At 31.3% G+C, this 26,589-nt stretch overlaps 1 protein-coding gene across 2 annotated transcripts in view; it reads left to right on the top strand.

The window, feature by feature from the left end:
• The first annotated feature begins 1,619 nt into the window (after positions 1-1,619).
• The window catches only part of LOC149478903 (small G protein signaling modulator 2-like), a 45,744-nt gene continuing 20,774 nt past the window's right edge, over positions 1,620-26,589 (top strand). The window contains exons 1-3 of one of the 2 annotated variants that reach the window (XM_089708402.1): positions 1,620-1,806; positions 4,648-4,751; positions 7,624-7,776. In XM_089708402.1, coding sequence (XP_089564528.1) covers positions 1,782-1,806; positions 4,648-4,751; positions 7,624-7,776 — 282 coding nt within the window. In that variant the 5' untranslated portion in view covers positions 1,620-1,781. Of the gene's footprint in view, positions 1,807-4,644; positions 4,752-7,623; positions 7,777-26,589 lie in introns of both variants that reach the window. The other variant, XM_089708400.1, reaches the window with a different exon arrangement.

The raw sequence follows: 26,589 nt of genomic DNA, 5'->3' as shown, positions 1-26,589 counted from the left end.
GAACTTAGTCGAGTTTACAATACAATACATGAGAATAGGTTTGTGTTACTTCTATGATATTTTCATTGATATACATATTTTTAAAAGAGATAAGAACAGATATGTAAGCAAAATTAATAACGTAATGAAGAATAAGCTTAGCATAGGAAATTTAAGCATATTTAAAAGAGTCGTTGAGAGGATCTTATCAAGCTAACCATCTTTCTTTGATCAAAAGCCTCTGAGATCGAAGGAATGGAAAGTCAACATCTGAATAGGTAAAATAAACACTATCTATTATTAATTTTAATAAAAAAGGGCTAGATTCATTTGCTATACTTATTCAGGCAATGTAAGGGTACAATAATTCGCACAAAGCGAAGAAGATGGAAAGATTTTTCAAAACAACATCGTTAGGAAAAAAAAGAAATTCCACCTTTTTAAACCAATAAAAGTGATTTTTATTTCAGAAGGGACATTTTTCAGATAGACCTAGGTATAATTTTTGTCAAAAATAATTTCATGTGAAAACTTGCAGATTTGCTGAAAACACAAAGTCTCTCTCTCTAAGTAGGTACTTATACAATTTATAATTTCGACTGTTTCGGACTATTGAAGATATCAAAATATGTATAGTATGAAAAATTCATAAATATGAAAGAAAGGGAAACTGACGAAATCAAGTGGAATTCACGTAACATAAAGCCACATAAAGCGCAAAGGTAATATATTTTACAAAACAATAAACATCTCAAAATATTTTTGTATTTAATATTAGCGAAGTGTGAAATATTATATCACGTAAGCTCCTAATGCGCGTCATAATATAATATGTGGAAAAGTTTTCGCTGAAATATTGCTTACGATTACCAGTAAATAACGGAAAATTGAAATTGCTAGGATTCCGGGAAACGGGACGAAGAAGCCCAGATTGTCGGAATTTGCTTAGCATAACAAATGTAAATCGGCGACAAACGTATCTGAGTCTTTAAGTAGGTATTCACGTAACGTAAAGCGTAAAGATATACCTAAACATAATATATGTAGTAAGATATTTTGTAAAACACTAAGCACTAAAAATATTTTTAATGTCTATGTGAAAAATATTTTTCAGGTTCCATTAATATATTATGTAGGCTCAATTTCGTGTCATCTTTTTTATATATTGACTAGCTACCTACTCACCCTGGTAAACGATTTTTTTGAAAGTTATTATTTTTTAACAATTGTTACTCAAAGCTAAAAAAAATAGAAATGAAATTCGTTCAGCCGTTTTTGAGCTATAATAAAATTTATACCCAGTTGGTGTAACTTACGCGACTTCTTTTTGTTAAGGTACGCACATTTATAGATTTGCAAGAAATGTCTCATGTGTGGATATTATATTTTTAACCTAGAAATCGAGGCTAATTTAATAAACATTTACTGCATGAGCGTAGATATTATTTTCTAATGCGTTACCATGGCTATTTATTATGTTTTATTTTATAAACCAAAATTTTCACTATTCATTTACATTATCCTGAGCCGGTGCCAAAAATATGTATTATGTATGTTATGTTATCTATACCCTGGGTTAGGTACAAGCGTTACAGAATACAGCCCTTATCACTCGCGGAGCGCTCTCAGAAGGCTGGCAGCCGACTGCGCGCGGCGCAGGATCGATTTTTCCACAAAACAAGCCATTTTCAACCATCAGTGACATGATAAACACGTTTCCACGTTTTCTTACGCTATCTGATAAATACTACAAAACATGTGAATGTCTTTCTCGTAAATAATGAACTACTATTCGCACACTAATGATCATGGCCGCCCAAAATAAAGGTAGGTGTATTTTAATAATAATAAAAAAATATAAATGTAATTTTCGAATTTCGAATGTTAGCTTTTTTATGTTAATTGAGTGATAATGCGCTATGGGCGCTGTTTTTATGGGACGTTCTACTTGTTGGAGTGCTCTTCGTTTTGACGTGAAGATAACACAAACTTGTGTGGGCGAAAATCGGCCATGTGATGTTTAGGCATAATAATTGCAGTGAACTTATTTGGAGTTTACGTTGTGTTATTGTGAATCAATAATATCCGAATTATTGTTATAAATTATATAAATAAAAGATAAATAAGTTACAAGAATTATATATAAAGACTTGTTTCTATCGTTCAGGATTTATAGTTTACCAGGACACACGATTTTAGTGCAAAATATTTAAATATGTTTGTAGTTAAATATTAATTATATTTTTGCAATTTGTTTTTCTGGTACGTAAGCATTATATATAGATATTTCTATAACGTTTATAACGTTAGCCTTCACGTATGATTAATGTTCTGAATCTTACCGTAAATTTTCGTTGACTAAACCCTTGGATTAGCGAAGATGACGTGTCAGTAATTTATCTTCTTTTTTCTTCAAGTTTCTCGGGTTGCAAATAAATTACTCTTCTTGAAAACGTTTGAAAATATAATGGACTTTAATTTTGGACGTCAAAAGCTTGCTATTATAAGAGCTTTATATCAATTTTATAAAAATATAAGGGTGGCTATATTACAAGTAACATTACCATATAATATAAAACATACCAAAAGATATTATCTATTAAAAAAAATGGAATGAGTGACCAAAAAATATTTTTATATTGAGAATATGCATAGTTCATACATAGTACCTATGTTCTTAGACTATTTTTTTCACATAATTTATATACATTGGGTACTTATTTATTATTCATAAGGTTATTGTACTTCATAAATTGCGTGCTAATACTTTAAGTACATGAAAGTCTGAATTAATACGTACATGCGGCAGAAATATATTATGTAGAGTCATTCCTTTTTAATAAATAATTAATAAAGGGAAAATAAAAAAGTCTCTTTTGTGGTTATTTTTAATATTTACCCAAAATAGTAAAGCTTAGTTTTATTTGATTAAAATAAACGATTAAAAAAAATATAACCCACTACGTAAGTGTAGTGGATAGAGGTAGAGAATAAGAGATATATTATATAGGTATAAAAATTATGTTGGGTTTATAAGACGGATATTTTTAAATAATAATTTCTTTCTAAAAAGCGAATAACACTTAATTTCATTTAAGTAAAAAGTTTTTAAAAACTTATCTCTGTCACGTCTCGCACTTGATAGAGTTCCCTGACGGGCGGAGTGAATTACTTTCCTACTTCCATAATGGAAAACTTTGACATAACCGTATGATTGACGCTAATGCTTCGTTCCTTGGAAATTATATGCTTGATTATCGATACATCGAAGCTATGACAACACGTCCCTATAATTTTCATTGTTTTTTACTCATCAATCAAAAATGGACTCTTTGAATCTTGTTATGGATAGGTACTCACTCCATCTTTTGTGATGGACAAGTTGAAATGGATTATGGGAACTATATTGTTTCCTTTAAAATATGGGATATTTTATCAAACTATGTAATGAAATAATTTAATCTTTGAAGCTTGATGTTTACATAAGTATAGTGTCCAAAACTGTTTCAATTTGTTTGTGTATTCATACAAAAAAATCATACTGCCTTTATAATCCAGATAATTATTATCATTTATACCAGATAATAATAATGAAAACTCTCCCCTTTACAAACACATTACGTCGGCTTTTTAACTTCATATTACGTAGGTGGTTTGTAAGTGTACTACGCTTAATTCCTCACGGCCTACTTACAATAACTTAGAAATGTATTGCGTAGAAAATTTTGGCTATTCGAAATCAAATCATAGATAACCGAGCGAATAATAGATTCATTGGACGCTATTATCCCTCTTTATCTGAGCACGATTCGAACAAAATAAAGCACTCATCAATATTTGAACAGCATTTACATTTTAATGACTTCTTTCTACGTGAGTAGATAAACTGCGGGATTACCTACGCTTTTGTTTACATTTAGTTAAACATTTTTTTTTTGTAATTGAAGCTGTTTTTAGATTTAATTACCTACATTTTTTATATTTTTGGGCGAATTTTAATTAGTAACGAAGCTAATTATTTGGAAATAAAAACAAAAATCTCTCGATACCTTTTTATTTTACAGATTCAGGTTTTTATTTTTATTTATTTCTAATGAATAACATTTATACAACTTTGGAAATACCATTCCATATTTCAGCTAGCGTATCTATAGTTAGGTAGGTACTTATCTAACGGAAAATTACTGATAAAAAAATCGGTTTAGCTTTGTTTCAATGACTTGTAATCTCATAAAAGCCGGTTCAATATAAACATTTTATCTAAATAATACATACAAATTATTGATATGTTTTTGTTTGTAAAAATGGCTTTGTGCTAACTGCTAAAATATAAAAAAATCTCTAGATTATGCAGTTGATGACGTCGCTGAAGGTATATATCATTGACGATAAATAGTACGAGATCATTCAGTTACATTGGATTTTTGTAATAATAAAGTATTTTTTAATAAAACAAGGTACCTATTTTATTTTAATTATATGCAACTAACAAGAAACAAACAACACTCAAAGTTCGACTTTGCTCATATCATTTTTCAATAACTTTTTCTTGTACCCTTTTACAACTTAATTTTGTAAGATGATCCCAGAATACTCAAACACTTTAAACAATTTTCCCTTTTTCCTAGAAGTTTGCTTTAGTTTAACGTAAATTGTTTTGCTCAGTAGAGACTGGGTCAGAAGAAATGCCGGCCGCGAGTGACCCCAGCGCTGAACAGAAGGAGCGGCTCATTGCTGCTGTCAAGAAAGAAGTTAAGCAGTTGATGGAAGAGGTACTGTGTCTTTGATTCATTTTTTATTATAGCGCAGCAGAACTAGTGGACAATTATCATTACAAAATACAGAACAATAGACTTACCGACATTTTTGTACCTCAATCAAACATATTTTGATTATTTTTTAAAGTCATATCGAATTCTTCTTGTATACCGTAGGTCAGCACGTGAAGCATAATCGACGCGAGTTGGGATTGTTAATAGGTTTGAAACATGATTAGCTATAGGTATAACTAGTAATATAGGTACTAGGTGTAAGCGAAAGATTGATTCACAATATTAAACCTGAATTTCATTAGGCAAATAAAGATACTAGGGAGAAATCACATAAAGGGGTAACTAGTGAGATTGTATAAGAAATATATGTATAAGAAATAATGTAACATTTTATGTATTTCTTATAGAATCTTATACATCAGTCAGAATCGACATTCGAAATCGAAAATTTAACAATAATTCCAAAAGTTTTCAAACTTCGGTCAATTGAATGGTTCATTGGGACGACAATAAATCTCATTTTGCAACCTTGTCCGCAGTCCGGAACATTGTTAAAATTGCAATTAAATTATTTTTTTGCTGTATGGTCGTGAAAAAAATTCCAAAAGTTCTGCAAACTTGGGGAAGTCTTTGATATAATATTTCATATCACGTATTAAATTTGCAATCAATCTAAGTGTACGGAACATTGTTAAAATTACAATTAAATTATTTTTTGCTGTATGGTCGTGAAAAAAATTCCAAAAGTTCTGCAAACTTGACACAGATATCGGAAATATATACCGAACGGTTGTATAAATTTGCAACCTTTTTCGTTGACCGGAACATGTTTATTTATAATAATTTTTAATTAGTGGTCATTTTTTCGAGTAAGGAGGTCTCGGAATAATTACAAAAGTTTTGGAACTTGGTTGCAAACTTCGAAAACATCAATTCTGATGCATTTACAAATTTGCAACCTCATTCAGTTTAATAAAAAAAAAAACATTAATATTCAATATTAAAAGATGTTCCGTACACTGAGATTGGTTGCAAATTTAATACGTGATATGAAATATTATATCGAAAACTTCCCCAAGTTTGCAGAACTTTTGGAATTTTTTTCACGACCATACAGCAAAAAATAATTTAATTGCAGTTCCGGACTGCGGACAAGGTTGCAAAATGAGATTTATTGTCGTCCCAATGTACCATTCACTTGACCCAAGTTTGAAAACTTTTGGAATTATTGTGAATTGAATGTCTTAAATGACTGGAGTATTATCCGTATTCTTAATATCTGATATAATTCTGGCAACACGTACCCAATTAGGTATTTATCATCTTGTTATCTTTCATATTATATTTGGATTGAATATTCGTTCTTCTCTTGTTTGTGTTAATTCTTTTGTATTTGACGTTGAATTTATAAGTGTCCATCGATTTTGTTTTGTCATTTTCTAACATCATCGCCATCTTCGAAAAATATCGTTATCGCATCGGTTGAAAATTATAAAAATATTTCTGAACCAAGTCGCCCAAAATAAATGCTTTCAGCTCGTTAGTAATCAAGTAGCGCTAGAAAATAATAAATATCAAGTAATTGATCAATTTATTCATAGAAACATCATTAATACTAAAATACATACTATTAACTCGCAAAGTAGTTATTCAAATTTATGTAAGTAAATGCATTAATGTTGATAAGTTTATCTCTACGTCTACTAGAAATGCGATAAGTCATGAGAAGGTAAGGCTTCAATCATACAAAATGTAGGTTATATTCAGTCTCTAGTGAACATTATGGTTTTCTTTGAAATTTTACTGGGAAAACCCCCCGGGGAGGCTAAGTCTCTTGAATTTTTCAAGTAAAATAACTTTTCTGTACGACAGAGTAACGAAAAAGGAAAATATCTTAAAAAATATTGGTGATTAGTTACGGTGGGAAATAAAATCATCATCCTTGGTACTTGCATTACATTCCAATGATTGTGATCGACAGTTTTAGTATTTCAGTAGTTTTATAACAATTAGTATCTATGTATCTTAACCGTTCATTTTAACAATTGCCTATTTCCCATATTTTAAACATAAATAAATATTGTAAGTATATAATATATACTTGTTAGTTAGTTATTCTCATGTTATTCTATACTTGCCTATTACACATAATGACAATATTTCAATTATTTGACTTAGCAGGATACCTACTATACTGACTACGCCAACTACATAATAAATATAAAAATGTATTTCTAGAAAACTAATCAGATGAGGTATGTAAGATTGCAAAGCACAACAAAAGATTAATAAAATTATTGCAAGAACGTATAACACTGGATTTTTCCAAGGGAGAAGGAAATTTCTGTAAATACCAGAGCAGAGTTAAGATTATTAAAGATTTTTCTCTTTGCCGTGAGCATCTCGGAACCTATTAGAACTCAAATACATATTTCCCTTTTCAAAGATTTTCCTTCAAGCCGAGCTGCATCGCGTCTTATTAATGTTTCTTATTTGTGTACACTTGTATTTAAAGTTTACTTTGGATTTTAAATTTACGTTGACTTTGCTGATATAAAAGAGGAGATGAATTTACCTACTACTCGAATTTGTAATTTAACCTTCACGCTTGCTCTAGCAAATATCCTATGGCCTATTCTCTCAATAAAGGATTTACTTGTGGCAGCAATATCGAACTTTATGAATCAACTACCGTTCATTTTTGTCAGACTTCCGTAATCCATATATTGTACTTCGTAAAGTGTTTCTTATTTTTCTACTACATTTTTTGAACTACGTAAACCATTTAATCCTACACGACAGTTCTTACCAGATTTACCTTTCAGTGATTGTATTTCCTTATTTTCCTTTGATATAAAAATCACTCCAACAGGCGGTTACACGAAAATTCGTTCACGAAGAGAGTGGTGGAGTAACCGCGCTATGTGGTGCGGTAGAAGCATGCCTCGGCCAGGGGCTGAGGAGACGGGCCTTAGGCCTGTTCAAAACAAGCTCTACCACTGCACTATTGCACAAAATTGCCAAGGTAAGTTATTTGATATTTTATACTTTATAGCATTCAAATGCTTTCCCCACGGCAAGGCGAACGACGTGGTTTCGAATCCCGTCTCGAGATCGATTTTTTTCTATTCTTAAAACTGCTCATTTAGTATTGGCATTTTAAATTTGAGTTTATAAGGAGTTTATGAAATATGTTTTATTGTCAGCTGCACAAAATTGCTAAGTTATGCCATTTTAATATGAAATGTGAATTTATAATGACTTTCTGAGCGGTTATTATGATTTGATTCACTCAGCGGTTCTTTAAGGGCCTTTAATGAGATTTTTGTTAATGTCATGGATTTTTTGTAGTTTTTATCGAATATATTTCTAGATATAATTTTTTTACATATTAAGTTATAGTTTTTCTTAATTGAAGTGAAAACTTCTTTAGGCGCGTTGAGAGTAAAATTTCATGGCCGCGTCATGGCAATACCGACACGTTATGGAGTACCGAGTAAGGCGACGTTTTTGGTATCTTCGAATCTTGTCAAAGAAGTTTCACTTCTGACACGTGTGCTCGGTACACACGCTTTTTTATTATAGCAATTTTAACTTTTAGAAATTCATCAACATTGACGTAAAAACTTTCTTCAAACAACAGATTATATCTACTTTCAGGTTTAAAAAAGTTGTTTGAATTAAATTGCTTTTGTTTGTAAATTATCTAACGTTTTTAAGTCGTCTCGCAACTTCCTTACAGTGTTTCGTAATTCGTATCAAAAACATAATGAGTTGGCGTGAAGTTTAAACGATTTTTTGTTAAATTTCTAATGCTTTATTAAAATTATAAATTCCTTAACATTAAATAACTTTATGAATTAAATCTTCATAAATGTTTGTGCTCAATAGAAAATTATTTTATGGAAGATTTTAATATTTGGCTGGATTCCTATATTTCAAAGTTTCTCAAAGTTTCATTGATTGGATTCCTTCCTCTATGAAATTTAGAGATTGCAACATTTCTCGGATATTATTTGATTACAGCAGTTAGAATCTTTATTTGTAAGTGACAAGACGTTCTCTCATTGTTTGGAATTGTATCAAAATTTGAAAAAGTTTAATTTTTGTTCCTGTGTGGATTTGAACTTGGTTCACTGCGATCGATCGTCCTCGCTCGCTGCGCACGGAGCTATCTAAGCTAAGAGTCACCGTGCGAATTACGCGATCAGTTAACTGAGTACGCGCATACAAGCCCTCCCTGAGTCTTCAACCTTCGGCATGAGTTCGTCGTGTAAACGCTGTAATGAAAAGGTATCAGATGGAGCACTTTGCTCTATTTGTCGTCACACGTTCCACTTCCACTGTGCTAGTTTATCCGAAATTGGTTGGCGCAGACGCGGAAACGAAAGGCAAAATTCGTGGTGCTGTCAAGATTGCAAAAATTCGGCGACGACCAGTGATACGGCAAAAGTCCCTGATGAATGTTCTTCTCATCAGTCTTCTTTAAATAGAATAGAAGATATGCTCTCATCTCTTTCTGCATTGCCTACTCAGGTGGAAAGTCTTAGGAGCGATTTGAACGATCTAACTTCTAAAATAAACATGACCGTTATCGAAGACATATATAATAGACTTCAAGATATTGATATTAAATTGTCGTTAGTCGACACAATAAATAATGAGGTAAAAAAAAAAAAAAAAATTAAATCCCAAATGAAACTGTTTCAAGACAGACTCCACGTATTCGATTCAGAGGCAGAAAAAAGTCGCAATATTATAACCAATCTTCAAACCACCATTGCAAATCTTGAGCTCGAACAAAAACGAGTTGAGCAAAAAAATAGGTTTTTAAATGTTGAGGTTGTTGGATTACCCGAAAAACCGAATGAAAACTTATTAAATGAATTTATTCGTCTAGGCACTGCCATTAATTGTTGCATTAACAAGGACGATATTGAGTTCATCACCAGGGTGCAATCATTCAAAGATAAAAGCGGTTTTCCACGAAAAATTGTAGTGAAACTGAGGAACAAGATCATTAAAGATAGCCTAATTAATAACTTCAGAAAGTATAATAAAGCAAAGGGACTTACATCGAATGACCTTGGCTTTGAAGGTAACTCAATGAAAATATTTTTAAATGAGCATCTGACCATAGCTAATAAAATTTTACTAAACTCCTGTAAGCAACGCGCCAAGGAGAGGAATATTAAATTTGTCTGGGTGAAGAACTGTACAATATATTTACGTGTGAGTGAAAAATCCCCGGCCAAAGCTATTTCGTCAGAAGAAGACTTAAAAACTTTTTTAGAATCATCTTTTTAGTGTGCCTTTTTTATTATTACTCATCTAAAATAATATGTTATACATATACATTATCCCGATTGTAAAGCAAATTTTAACACTTTTTAACACGCATACTCACACTCTTCACATATACTCTTATCGAAAACAGAACACAACTTTATTCACCTCCCTAAAAATAAACGTACATTTATTTATTCTCTGCATTAAATTTTTTCTAATCCGCGTTAAAATAAAAGGTTTCGCACCCCTAATATTCAACATACGATCGCAACATTCCACAACTTTGAATAATTGTTTCTCAACTACCCGCATTTCTCGCAATATTTTTCGTCGCATTAGTTTATTTTTATATTTTAAAGATTATTACGCAATTCTGTTTTATAAAATAATATTACTTACGGTAAATTGTGTTATTAATGCATTCTATCGTTGTTTTGTATATTTACTTACGCCTGCAAAGGTAACTTACATTCTAAATAATAATAGGTACATTAATATATTGATTAAAGTTTTTACCTATATCTTTCAATGGCCTCGAAAAGTAGTTGTTTAAATATTTATTATCAGAATACTCGCGGTTTACGAACTAAGTTACCAGAATTGCATAAAAACATAGCATCAAGTAATTATGACATTATAATTATAACGGAAAGTTGGTTATGTGACAGTGTTTTGGACTCTGAAGTTTGTGACGCTCGCTACGATGTTTTTCGGTTCGATAGAAAAAACAAAAATAAAGGTGGTGGTGTCCTATTGTGCGTTAAAAAATCGTTAATGGCATATTATAATAAAAATATACGGTGCGACGACGTAGAAAGTGTTTGGATCACAATTCCTGCGGAGGTTTTTAATAATCATTTTTCTAAAAACGAAGGTGATTTTCAAATAATAGCCGTATATATTCCTCCCAACTCTGATTTACCGAATACGTTAAAAAAGTTTAACCACTCCCTATTAACACTTTATGAAAATTACCCTAATAATACGTACTTCGTCGCTGGAGATTTTAACCTACCTTTTATTTCATGGAGTGATAATTTCACCTACAATTTAACTGGTAACAATAACTCCCAATGTTCGGAAGCTGCATTGGAACTTCTAAATATTATAAATTTAATGGGGGCGCGACAGTATAATTTCTCGACAAACTGTTGTGGAAATATTCTAGATCTTATATTTTCGAATTTATTAATAGAATGTAATAACATTGTGTGCTCCGATTCACTTGTTAATATAGACCGCTATCACTGGCCCCTAGTTATAACCATAAATGATATTTATATTAAACCATTTAGACCTCAATTTATTAAATTAAAAAAATTCTTTAGTGCGAATTATGATGCAATAAATATTGAAATAAGCAAAGTTGATTGGGGCTCACTTCTAAATTCGGGTTCGGTCGATGAAGCTACTGCTTGTTTTTATAGCGTTTTAAATAGTGTGATTGAGAGGTTTGTACCAACAATAAAAATTTCATCACGCCATAGATATCCTAAATGGTACACTCCAGCCTTAATTAACATGATTAAAGAAAAATATAAATTTCATTCGCGATGGAAATCTCATAAAAATCCTAACGACTATGCGGCTTTTTCGTTACTTAGAACTAGAGTTAAAAATATACAAAAAGAATCATATACGAGATACATTCAGCGTTGTCAAAATTCAATTAAATCCACGCCTAAGGAATTTTGGAAATACATAAACAACAAACGAAGTAACTGTACCTATCCTTGTAGTATGGTTTACCGGGATCGTAACTTAACGAATGGACATGACATCTGTTCAGCGTTTAGCGAATACTTTCAGTCTGTTTTTCAATCTGATAATCCTTCGGATTCTTTGCCCTCGGTATGTGAGTCTCCTTTTACTAGCAATTTATTTACAATCGCCATAGAAGATAAGGATCTTAATATGCTTTTCAAACAATTAGATGGTCGGAAAGGAGCTGGTTCTGACGGTATACCAGCAATTTTTATAAAACGCTGTCATAGTAGTCTTATCGCTCCTTTACGTATTCTTTTCAAACGATCTATAGATGAAGGCATCTTTCCAAATTGCTGGAAAGAAGCATTAATAATACCTATTCATAAAAAAAAATCCAAAAAATGTATAACGAACTATAGAGGGATATCACTACTGAATATATTCGCAAAAATGCTAGAAAAATTAGTATACCGACAGATTTATAACCACACTATAAGCTGTATTCCTTCCGAGCAACATGGATTTATTAAATCGCGCAATGTCGTAACTAATTTACTTGAATTAACACATTACATAAATAATAATATGAATAACCGTGTTCAGATTGACGTAATATACACAGATTTTGAGAAAGCTTTCGACAGGGTTAGTTACAATGTCCTAATGCGTAAACTTTTTGCAGCCGGAATACGGGGAAATCTTCTTAGGTGGACAGAATCATATATCCGAAACAGGTGTCAATCAGTCGTACTGGGAGGGTTTAAATCCGACTTCGTCGATGTAACCTCAGGAGTTCCTCAGGGCTCACATCTCGGTCCCTTATTATACAATTTATATCTGTTCGATATCGTTAACTGCTTTTTAAATTCAAAATTCTTGTTGTACGCCGATGATAAAAAAATTTTTAGGAAAATAAACACATTGGAAGACTGCTTTTTACTTCAGGAAGACCTAAATAGACTCTCGAATTATTATGAAATTAATAAAATATCCGTTAATATCCAAAAATGTCAAAAAATATCATTCTCTCGTAATAAATCTATTATATCTTTCAACTACAAAATCTGCGATGAAATTATTCCGGCTGCTACAACTGTAAGGGACCTGGGTGTGATCCTTGATGAAAAACTTTCTTTTAACATACACATTGATACAATAACCCAAAAGGCATATAAAAATCTAGGTTTTATTCTTCGCCAGGCAGATCCGTTTGATGATATTCTCTGTCTTAAAGTAATTTATTTTGCTTATGTTCGCAGCATCCTTGAATTTGCTAGTGTCATTTGGAGTCCAATATATAAATGCCACATCGAGAAAATTGAAAGGCTTCAAAAAATTTTTATTAAAAAATTAAGTTTTAAAACTAAATATAACCCATCGAATTACCCAGAGGCTTGTTTACACTTCAATATTAATACCTTAGAAGATAGAAGAAATCTTATTGATATAATGCTATTGCATGATATTGTAAGTAACAAGTTTGATTTTTTATCAGCGCTCTCAAATATCAACTTTTGTACACCTACTCAGAGAACTCGCCACACACCCCTTTTCCATGTACCGGCTGTATCAACAAATTATCTTAAAAACACACCATTTCTAAGACTTCCCAACGTTTTCAATAAAAAATTTTCATCTGTTGACATTTTCCACTTATCTCGTGCTAAATTTAAAACTGCGATCCTTGATTTGATTAATTTAGAATATAAAAAATAATTTGCACACTTATTTACACTAATTCCTACATATAACACACTCTCTCTCTCACACGCACACACACACACACACGCACACATACACACACACTTTCATTTTCAAAAACTCACATACATACACATTTACACATACTTGTTTCGGGTTAAAATTTGCTATTTAATTATAATAATCAATTCTCATTTTGTATTGTTTTAAGTTCTTTAAACACCGTTTCTATAATTCTTTATGTTTGTCACTTACGTTGATCGGATAATGGTGTACCTTGTTATTGGCGTACTTAATTATTAATTATTCTTTATTGTATTATAAGCTGTAAGGTACCTTTTTATAAATAAAATAAAATAAAATAAATAAATTGGTAAGACTATTTTAATATGACCGGAAGTAGATTTTTAATTTAATTAAATAGTTCTATTTTCCATAATACATCGAGTTGAACATATATGTTTCATATTGTTTCTATCCAAAGTTCACATTGGAAAGTTTCAAAAGATGATCTTAACAAAACAATCGCTATTAAATGAATAAGTAACAAGAATATTTTAATGAGGGTCTCAAATACATATTTCAATTGTTATTAACTTATAAAATACAAAAATATAAATCTTACTAACTTCTGACATTGAGTATTGACGAACGTCTTGCCAAAGAAAACTTATTTGCATGAATAAACTGAAAAAGCTTCTTGTGATCATCACTATCACTACATAGTATAAAACAAAGTCGATTTCCCTGTCCCTAGTATGTCCCTATGTCCTTATGTCCCTATGTCCCTTTGTACGCTTAAATCTTTGAAACTACGCAACGGATTTTGATGCGGTTTTTTTTAATAGATAGAGTGATTCAAGAGGAAGGTTTATATGTATAATAACATCCATTAAATAGTGGAGAAGTACTGTTATTTTTGAGGTTTCTAAAGTGATGTCGTAAAAAATTACATTTTTTCCGCTTACATTGCAAACGCAGGCTGAACCCTACGAGTTTTATCAAAATAATGTACTAAGTATTATACACATTGAAAAGGTCTATAGAAAAGTCCGCGATGGTATAATATGTCTATCTCTTATGGATAACCCACAATAACATTTTTTTGTCATTTACTTTTTACGAAAAATAATGGCTAATTTTCGATGCGATTTTAACCAATACAGCATTAATCCTTAACCAATTAAATACCTTGAATACATTGTTCGTTTAATATAGATCTATATGGCCCTTTACACCGTATGATTTAAGTGAATATTTTCGAAGATATTACAGATTGAAAAATTGCGGGACGTAGCGTTTGCGGCGGTACCGGCCGGCCGCCAGGCTATTCGGAGCGGGCCGCTATGTTTTTTGTATATACAACGTTCACAGTTTTTCTGTAGTGTATTTAGTATCAGCATTGCACCCGTGCGAAGCCGGGGCGGGTCGCTAGTTAGTGTATAAACTTATAACTTATGTACAATGTTTACTGAAGGAAACATATAAATGAAACGCCAAATCGTTAAGGAGTTTTATTTTATAATGGAATCCCAAATTGTAAACATCGTCCGGAAAATGCAGAATACGGTTTAGAAATGGAAATTGAAAAATTGAAAATGCATATTCCGCGGCAACATCTCTAGGTTTATCTTGTGAAATATAAAACGAAACAAGTTGTGTCGTGAAATTCAAGTTGAAAATATGACTTGTTTTATTTGACTTCGTAGCGCTCAAAATATCATACAGTTTATTTCAGATTTTATTTTGAGTTCGTCATCGGAAGCTATTGGAATTTAAATATGAGTGTTATTGGATATATTGTATTAAAATAATTTAAATTGGTACCAAAGTAATTAGTCTAAGGCAAGATGATTTAGGTTGCATTATTAAGCATGTGGTTAATATGCTTTATAGCTAAAAAGTAGCGGTAAACAGTACCAAATAGTAGCCAATGTTTTCCGTGAAAAATTGCGGATCCGTCCTAAATTTAAGCATTTCCAGATTTATGGAGGGTACAAAAGGTCCAATTAGCTAGTAGTATGTACTAGCTCATAAATGTGTGCTGGAACTAAACTACCGTATGTTAATTACTGGATTGCATAATTAAAGGTCTTCTGGCTCGTATCACGTACTATAATATTCTGTTGTTTGACAAACAAAGCATGTAGGATTCTATGTATGGAAAAACCACTATGTATGTTCAGATTCTCGATGCAATTCTGCTTGGGAGTTGGGAAAGTTTTTATACCAAGATTCCAATTGCAATGGCATTGCACCTGCACCATAGTATGTGCAGTTAATTAATTATTAATTACTATATTTATATAGGTAAAGTCCATGTAAATTCTCATTAGGTGTACCTACACAGGTTGGCCTAAATTTTTTTAAATAAATAGTTATAAATAAATATTATAGGACATTATTACACAAATCGACCTAGTCCCACAGTAAGATTAAGGCTTGTGTTGTGTATTATAGTGTATGATATAATTAGAGAAGTAAGTACCTATTCATATTTATGTATGTACGTACGTACAACAATATATTTGAATACAAAGCGTAGCGTGATACGTGCAAAATACATGGTTTTCATAAACTACGTGATTATAACATGAATTTTACAGCTGTCCCCTTTAATTGTGTCGCTTCAAAGCATTAATTAATTAGTTTCTCACTTTATTCGAGTATACGTAATGTTCAGTATGAACTGACAAACTTTGAGCGTGCAAACGATGTTAACTTTGCAGTGAAATTGTACAATGCTTGTTTCAAATAACAAAGTAATTAATATGAAGTCTTTCGCACGTTTTCATTTTCGCTTCATATTTTGTTATGATTTATATTGTTTTTTAAAATCTTGTTCCTATGACAGTTTGACAGTAGGTACCTCAAAGAGTTATTAAAGCAACTTATTAATTGTTTAACGACAAAATAATTATTCAACTAAAATTAATTTACCTTCAGGAAATTTTGGGTTACTCCTAGATTCGCTTTGAAATCCAACATCAATCATATTGGAACTTTCGTGTACTTTGAAAGTTATTAATAGATGAATTAAATTTTCATATAAGTAAATCATTTAACGATATAATTGTGACGGTTCAGTTTAAGTACTTAGTGTAGAAAGGACATATACCTATCATACACAAAATGAAAATTTTATTATGTTATAGTTAGGTCTGCGATTCCCGAAAATGTAATTATTTTTGTGTTTTATTTAAATCATGATGTAATTGAAACAGGTTTTGTAAACCATATATAAATAACATTATTATAATATCTCGTACGAATCCTGAATTGTAATTCCAAAAGCAAGAAACATGAAATCTCCAAGGGCTACATGATTTGTTATCAAATGTTTACGTCGCAAGCTTATATACGTTTTCGTCTGACCGTAATCAATTATAGTCCTCATTTAGTTGAAAGCCCAGCTTCGTGAAATCGCTTTGGTTTTCGAAATGTTGAGCTATTTTCGAAATAGAAAATCGTGTAGGGAAAACGTTTAATGCTATGTACATGAAAATATTTTGGTCAAAATAAAATCATTTTTTATTCCCTAGGTAACCAATCATGGTATACCTAACTGAATATTGAAATTTCAATTTATTACTAATGACTAATGGTCATTAGAGCTATATTGTAATAAATTGAGTTCTATAATATGTAGGTAACTACAATTATTCTGAGAGGAATTTCAATTTTTTGAAAGATCTATACTCGATCTATATCGAATTTTTTCTATTCTTTATAAATTTATATTTATAAAGCATTTGAATGCCTTAATCAAAAATATCAATTTCAAGATCTATACTATTATGTTTAGCTCATAAAACTCGTACTTACCTAATACGATTTTCTCATGAATTTAGCAAAATATAATATTATATTTCAGTAACCCAAAACAATTATTTTGACCAAAATATTATAGTATAGCGTTTTCGCTACACGCAAGACGGTGGTTACATAAAATCGATATCGACATCATGCTGTGATCCCACATAACTTCATTACTGACGTTGCTAGAGTGTTTTCTATGCGATTTTAATATAACAATGAGTGTGCGTATTAATCCTGACAGAGCTAAATGAAATGAATCTTGTTTTCATATATATACTAGTATAGTAAGTATTATATTATCTGTGCCTAGGTGAGCCTTTGTTGCCAATCTTTAGTGTAGTCTTCTTCCACTTTTGATCAAAAACAGTTAAAACTAAAGAGAAGTTATTTCATTACATTTTTGTTTCATATGGTTGAGCTCTGCTTTCAAACCCCAGATGGGTTTTAAACAAAATTTGTTCCTTTAGATTTTAGAGGACAGAAGGTATACTTATATTTAGGTATGTATGTTAGGACACAAAGGGATCAGCGATGGGTCAAATAACAAACGCGACAGTGGGATAAATGTTTTCAGTTTTAACACTGAAACGTGGTTTATACTTCAGAATTGATGTATGACATACGATAAAAGGGTAGTTCCTTTGTGAATAGTTCAAGAATATCCGAACTATAATATTATCTTATAATAAAAGAAATATAAAATAACATATCAATTGATGGTCCCATTTAGAGTTCGATTTAAAAGGTATTATTAAATAAAAATCCAGCAAAGATGTTTTTATTTCGAAGGTATAATTATATTGTATGTATCTTTAATAATTGATACAATCAAACGAAACGTTAATCAAAAGTTGTGTTTTATTTCAAAGCTTGTATATTTCTGTGTATTGTATAAAACACGATTGATCATTTTATCAGATTTAATATTACTAAAATACAATTTTCAATACAATAAATTAAGGCTCGTTAACTACAGATTTTAATATTGATTTACATTTACCGTTATAAACGGTATAATATAATATTCATAAAAGCATGTCGTAATAAATCAAGTAATACGATTTACTTCAATCTTGAACATATCACAATTTAATAGGGAATTTGGTCTGAAATGTTACTCGCCCGTAAACTCCATTGAACTTAGTGTTATATTGAATCTATTGTTTCCATACAACAATACAATATAGCGAGTTATTTATCCCAATGTTCATCAGTAGCGACAAAGCTCCTGTAAGCTTTCAAGACACTGTGTAACATCATACATACAGTTTCATTTAGCGACTGTGTACCCTATTTCGTATATGGTAATTAATATTTGCTAAATTTAAGGGATGATGGACCTTTCACCGATATTTATCATCTTACGCTCCCAATATATGTACATACGACCTCTAAGATAATATTTGGTGGTTTTTATATACCTACCTTCGTTTTATGTATCTTCCTACTTTCATACTTTAATTTCAAGTCATAAACTTTCTGCACCTGCCGCCAAATATATTATTATGTTTCGACAAAATGAGCTACGAGTTTCTTAAGTATATACTATATTTTAAGAGAGTCCTTCAAAGTGAAATCATTAAAAACATCTGACTGTGGTCTAAATATTTTATAAAGATTTTATAGTTATATTTTTACTGTGTTCAATTGAATTTCATCGCTGGAAGGAAGGTTCGCTGTACATTGATAGGCAATTATTTGAATAGAGTCTTACATTATTATCTAATTCCTTAGATAAATCCATTAGTGCAAATATTAAATTCTATTTTCAGCTAAGTTCGATGAATTGAAACAATAGATACATACTAAGATATTCAGGTCTCATTGGGAATAGAGATATTGCCAAGAACTCAAATTTTGATTATTAGCTTTTTGTACAACTTATATAAAAATGGTGGCTTGTTTGAAATGTTATTTTAATATTTTATCGAAAAAATTCTTAATGAAAGGTGGTTTCATTACTAATTATACAAGAGCTCAATAGAAAGAGAATAAACTGTCCTAGACTCCCGATAAAATTTATTCAAACATTAGGCGAAGTCACGGATAACAATTGGTATGCGCAAGTGAGTTGGTGTTTCAGTATCATTCTCGAAGTTCGTATGAACGGTAATGGTTACAAATGGCGCTCGTTTATTATGATAAATGACTAAGTTTGGCCTAATGTGCCATACATACATATGCTCTGTAATATATTATCTTCCGTTTAATTGAATAATTATCTGTTGTCGTAGATAGCTTTATTGTTTTTGTTTCATATTAAAGAAGATAGCTTCTTCGAAGTCTTTAAGCTTTTTCAGGTGTGGTAAAAGGTAATCCTGCCAACTACCTGGTGGGTACCTAATGTCTTAAAGCAGTATTAATTAAAATAACCAGTCTGGGAATATGATGGTGGTCTAGCAACCTATATTTCTCTGTCATTTTTCCACACTAGAATTAATACTGCCCAGTGCCCACCTGAAACAGTCTCCTCTTTATGATTACTAGAACTAGATATAATCAGTTTTTCTGTGTTCTCCCAAGATTACTGGAATCTCGTTAAAATTTCAATCACGTACAATATCTGACAATGAAACATATCTTGGAAATTCGGAACTAATTTTGCCGTAATACCTATCCGAATATGTTTTGTAAAGGAAAATCTAATATATTTTTGATTACACGCTCGCTTTCGACAACAAAGGTGGATTGTGATATTTGCTTGTATATACCTACTATATAGTATATACCATACATTCACCTAATTAGTTTCGGTTGACGTCGCTGAATACACGTCCAGGGTTTGTTCAAACTGAGCCGTTTTATAGGTATTTGTGTATCAAATAAACGGATACGCACAGTTGATATTGATAGTTGGAAATTCTATTATTATCTGCTATTTACGCGGAATCTATGAAACCGTATTGTGACCTAAAATTATTATTAATCGAGTTTAATTTATGTTTATTTCTACTATATATAATTTGATATAAATTCTCCTCTACATGTAAAATAATTACTACAAAGGATAAAATATTATAACTGGAATATAAATGTATGGTTCTTGGAATTTAATCTGAAATATGGATCGAGCTTTTCGGTTGGATATCTCATGATGTTGAATATTTTATTATTCGACACAAATCCTTTATATTTTTTACAGACGAAGGAAATATTTTTTCCTTTTTATTAATTTGAACGTTGCTGAGTGTGGATTTCGATTTTTCGTTTGATGCTTTTAGACAAAAAGCTTTTGAAAGGGTTGAACTGGGTTGAATATATCATTAAAAATATTACAACAATACTTTTTGTTACGAAATCAATAAGATACCTAAATACTTAGAAGTAAAGAAGAATACTAATGATCTGTTGAACCTACATTTGAAAAAAATGAGTTGTTTTTGTTCTTCCTATAAAAACGTGAACCACGTGTAGAGATGTCAAGCAGTGAGTAGTTTAAGTTGAACTACTTTATGCTGGTAGGTATCAATGTACAATGTACGCATTATGTATCAATTTTTTCAATACAAATAGGTCAAGCAAACACGTGCAAGTATAAGGCATTGTTCAATATTATGAAACATTTCTAAGCCTCTTGGGAATTTGCGGATTTCCAATAACTAAAAGTAATGTGAAAGCAATTTCGATATCTTACTTCTGTACGTAACCGCAGTCTGTTTGTGTAACGCGCTCGCCATTATTGGATTTTTGGTTTACGCGGTTTGTACAGCTTACACCACATTGTTTATGTTTTAAATCGATTTCAAATAGGTAGATTTTGATTCGATGTATGTAATGTTACATGTTTATTTAAATTAATTTTATGTATATATGTAATATAGTCCAGGATCCTTTGCCCATTTTTGCAAGTGATTACTATCAAGCTAATTTTCCGTGAGTAGCTTTATTTTGAGACGCCCAATAATTTCCTGTACAAAACTCTCGATTGTGGTAGCTAACAGAGTAACAAGGATAAAATGTGTGGATTTGATGGTTCTCTGATATGGGTAGTTCTACAAAGTATGGAAGAAACTGAGTCTCATTTCGGCCCACATTTTTTTAAACGTTCTGTTTGCGGAATTCAGTCTAATGACAAGAGTACAACATCTCTAAAAGTATGTAGAGCGGAACAGTCAGAATATCTAATAGTTTTAGATTTATGACCATTTTAAGGAAATCAAGCCACAGGAAACTGAGCAGGTCACCAGGAAACTGAGAAAAACAACAAAAATCGGTAGAGATCAACGAGATCAACGTTTATTTATCATGTTTTACATGAATTTGTATTATTAGATAAATTTTTAATGATACTAGTACCTTTAATAATAACGAAAAATAGCTCTATGCTTGGCTTACATACTAATTCTATACTTAAGGAGTCTTGAACAGGAACTCTATTCATCAAATGATCATTGAGCATTAAGAATTAAGTAAAATCTTCTTAAAGATAGTTAACAACATGAAAATAATGAAGTATGACACTTCTTAATGACACTTCAACCTAGCATTGTACTTAAATCTAGTAAAAGAAAATAATAAAAAATTTTTGGCGGTTGAAATTGACATTTTTTTGTTTTATAGCATTCAAATGCTTTATAAATATAAATTTATATTTCTTTTCTTTATAAATTTATATTTATAAAGCGTTTGAATGCCATAAAACAAAAAATATCAATTTCAACAAAAAAAAGGGTCGTGTTCCATTTTTACAATATTGTATTCACTGAAAAGTGTTTCATATTGGTTGAGATGGTTGTTAATCATCTCAATAGATGTAGCGCGGTGTGTCCCTTAGACACATAAAACTGAAAGAATAGAATAAATTCGATTGCTATGGCGGGTCACGAGTGGCTGAATTGGTCAGGCATCCGCCCCGGAATGGCGCGAAAGGATGCGGGTTCGAGTCCCTCCTCGTGATCGATTTTATTCTATTCTTTATAAATTTAAACTTTGGCGGTTTCAATACTATATTATTTTTATGCTAAATTTTAAAATCACAGTCAGCTGAGCAGTCATGTGAACAATATAGAATTGCTTTTAATGCATCCATCATGTGCCCAATTATTGCATACTAGACACTGGAACCAGTCATTTCCTGTAGTATCTTCGCTGTGAGACCACCACAGATAAGGCACTCACAGTCACTGTATTTATTTTCCTCTCCATTTTTTGTTTCATTTTCTTTGCCTCTACATTTCTTGGAATCCAATTTTCGCTTCTGTTTTGAGTCTGTTTTTTTATCGTAGTCTGTTTTTTTTCTTTTTCAGCTGCCACTCTCAGGGGATCTATTTTAATTTTTTCATACCTCAAATTCTAGCTTTCCTTTGGTTTCGCAATTTTTTCTGTACAACAAAATATAATATTAAGTGTTCAAAATACAGTGCAATGCAACTAACTTTATTTTACACTGACATGTGTATAATCATTGTTATTAGACTATTAAAGATTTATTTTTCTACTAAGTCATGACATAAGTTAAGTTGTAGTGTAAACACTTACAGTCAAAATAGTACTAGGAACTGCCAAGATCGGTAAGAGTAATGTTTTATGCTTTTTTCCGAGGCTTCTACAAGATTACGTGCATACTTAAAGATGACCATTACCAATACTAATTATCTGTATATATTTAATTACTACAGCTACTCAAATCATTTATTTCATTAATTTATACGTAGTTTAATGTTTATAGGTAGAAAGTTTTAAATTATCTTACGCAGAAACAATGTTTTAGTGTGAACTTATCAGGATCCTGGATGGTCCTCAGTATCCTGGCTTTCAATTTGACAGGAACCTGAGACCAGGATCCTGAGAATATCTGTCTAATATTTAAAAAAACATATCAATTTACAACATTTAACCAGAATTAAGCAAAACTAGGCCTTTGCGTCAGCATCTTACGTATCATAACGCTATATTTCCTAATATTATTCAATAATTACGTAAAAAATATCTTACCAGGATTCTGGGAACTTCACTGATTACGACACCACTTCCCTTGTTCACCGCGCCGGACTGACTGTACTACGCGCTAGATGTGAATAGCTAGATGATATTCTTTGTCTCTTTCGTACGTCTGATTGACTCAGCTGAACGGCAACATTGCACGGCAAAAAACCTAGCTGTTATTTGCTTATTTTACATCGACCAGGATCCTGATATGAAAGCGTGGGGACAAAATGTTGACAATATTTTTTTAATGTTTTTTTGGGAAAATAAAGTCATAATTATTCTACCTAGCAAGAAAACACAGTAAACTCACCGATTTGGCTTTCAAATTACCTTGATACAGAAAAGTAAATAAATCACGACGAACTTTAAACCAGAATTTGTCCGAGGGACAGTTCAGGATCCTGAGAATTAGACACTTTGAACAAAGATTTCGTGGTATAAATAAATGTTTTTATTAATTATTTTCAGTGACCAACAAGAAACAGCTTTAAATAACAGTATTCCGTACAAATTAATTACTTTGAAACGTTTTTTTTAGTATAATTTGGCTGAGCCGCTAAAAATTCCTTACTTTGTAGAACTACCCATATAAGACAATCCAAGTTTTAAAAGTAGGTAATTTTAAATTAAGTAAGTACCCACCTACCTATTTGATTTATATTTCTATCAAGAAAGTAGGTATGCATTGAATAATGTGTGGCTCCCACACGGGTTAAGGACAGTTAATCTTTCGAGAATACTGCTCAGAACTCGGGCATGACCGTGAATCGTATTTTATAGACGTAAAGGTCACAGATGTACCTACTTGTATAATGATGTAGATCTTAACTCCATGTGAAGGTATGTTAAGTTTATACGTCAAAGCGTTTGCCCATTTTTTTAATATCAATAAAAAAAAAACATTAGATTTACACGGGTAGTAGCTTCATGCCTCATGCTTAGGTAATTCTCAAGTTTTACGTTTTAAGTTATTTATTTTAAAGATTTATTTTATTCAGGCGTGTAGCGGTCAAACGTCGGCGTATTTATTTTTATAAAATTCCCAATCCATCTAACCCTTACATTAAGCTGTATATTATACCGAAGTATTAGGCTAAGGGTTTTTCTTATATCGTAATGTGAGTGAGGCACTCGTTCAATCAGAAAGGCAAAATGTACATATTCTAGACATTTATATAGTAGCAATTGAACCGGTAAGTCACGTAAGGAGCCCGCGTGCCCTTTTCTGTTAACGATGCTATTATACGTTTCAGTTACTTCAGTAGGCATAAGAACTTAACGGAAAATACATTCTACAAATGTGCATACGGTATTGTATTTTGTTCGTTGGATAATTATTTGTTGTACTTCTGTGATCGTCTGAAACAATGAATATTTAATCATAGGATTTATTATGAATATTATGAACACTGTAACTATACCTAAAATATAAAAACAAGCAAATTTCAGAAGTTTAATTAAATTCAAATCGCAATTTCAGATTACATTAAGTGAATCTAATATAACACAACTATTAATCACACTGGTGCGAATATAAATTAAATGAATCCCAGTATAATATTATCTCAAATTCTTTTAACAAAAACTAGTTTAACGTATTACATATTCAAATGGAATTCTTGTAAACCTCAGCGGTGTACTGTAAGTGAACTTCACTAAATGGAAAACCTTTCAATTCAAGAAGCCATATTCATCCACTCCGAGCTTTCAAAGGCATTCCTTTGAGAGATTTCAAAAATGCGGCCTTTGTTCTAGCGAACTCTGACCGATAGACGGAGCTTGCAGCGCATTCGAATTATGTTTTATGTTAAAGGCTTGAGAAGCTTTGAAGTCAGCAGGACTGCCAACTTTTACATAATTAAAAATAATTTGGAAAATCCAAAAGTGCACGCCTCATAATTTTTTTTAATAAATATTTATTAATTATTATTTTTGTTTATTTAATAACAATTAAACCACATCGAATCAGACCCTGAAAAATGAAAGGGTTCTATTCCTGAGCATACTCAAGCGTAAGAGAAAAAAAAAGACTCGATTAGTAAAGTATTTCGGTCGCTATCGTGTTAACAAGAAAAAGGATCCGCACATACAGACACACGGACGTCCAAGACAGAACTTTTTTAAACTGCTTTTTAACTAGTTTAAATAACAAAAATGACATCAAAAATATCATGAACGTTAAAAATAGTGTTTTTTCTTAATATGTGTGTGTATGTATTATCTTACAAGTGCAATGTATGATACATAAAGACATTTTAAGTTTGAAAAATCAGATGTTTTGCGCGAAGTGACAGTAGTACCCACCTCAACGCTTCGCTTAGGAGGCGTGCAATATGAGAACTCTCTCGTGTTTGACGTTTTTTTGTCGTACAATTGTGTTTCGTGCTAATAACGCGCCTTATGATTAAATCAATAATATTGTAATATTATTATTTATAGATTTTTTTAGAATCATATGCAATAAGCTATTTCTTTATCTCTTCAGTTAGAATACGTATACCTGTAATATACTGTACTTTTGAACAACTGGGGCATGTTCAAAAGTACAGTACTCCAAAATTAATAATGCGCATGCAAATCTTCGGTAATTGTCGTATTTCCAAAATGAATTTCATTTGACTAAACAAATTTTACTAAATGATGCATGAAGAAAATGCACTTAACCACTCTATATACATGTCGTCTTCGGACGCTCCTGGAATATGACAGTTACCGAACTGTGACGAAGATTAATTCTATGCGCATTATCACTTTTGGAGTACTGTAATGTGTCCGTAGAAAATTTAAGTAGAGTCAGTTGTTGTAAGACGGACTTCAATTAATGAACTTTCATTTTCCTTTTCATTAATTGATAGAAAGTTTTTTCCACCTTAATTATGAATCCCTTAAAACTACCAAAAAACTGTGTCCTCATTATATTTAACTTCAATCTCGCTTTGACATTTCATAAAAGTTTTCCACATCTATAATAATATAGAGATTTATCCAGAATTTGATATCGAGTTTCAAACTGTGCTTATCTGTGAATTATTCCTCTTTGGAAGACGGCTTTGCGATAAACTATTTAATAAATTTGTAATTCAATGAAATTTTACTGGATTAGTTATGTTTTAACTTTTATTGTGTCAGATTGGAATGAATTTACTTCTTTATTTAATATTGCGGTAAATGTATTGCTACATTGTGTGTATCGTTTGATATGACTGCAGGTAGTCGTATTTTAAACTGTGAATCTTTTAAACGAACTGTATGTTTTAATTCTCTGTTGTTAATAAACATGTAATTAAATAAATACCCATTTTCCTATGACATTATGTGCGTAGGTCGCAAGCCATTTGTGGTTTGCACTTCCAACGCCATTGTAGAGTTTAAATGATATTTCTATAATGATTAA

Source organism: Colias philodice, chromosome 21, assembly GCF_061535455.1.
Source record: "Colias philodice isolate Cphi_HAF_F1 chromosome 21, ilColPhil1 Martin Lab GWU primary, whole genome shotgun sequence".
Classification (NCBI taxonomy): Eukaryota; Metazoa; Arthropoda; class Insecta; order Lepidoptera; family Pieridae; genus Colias; species Colias philodice.
This window is presented reverse-complemented; position numbering and strand designations above follow the sequence as displayed.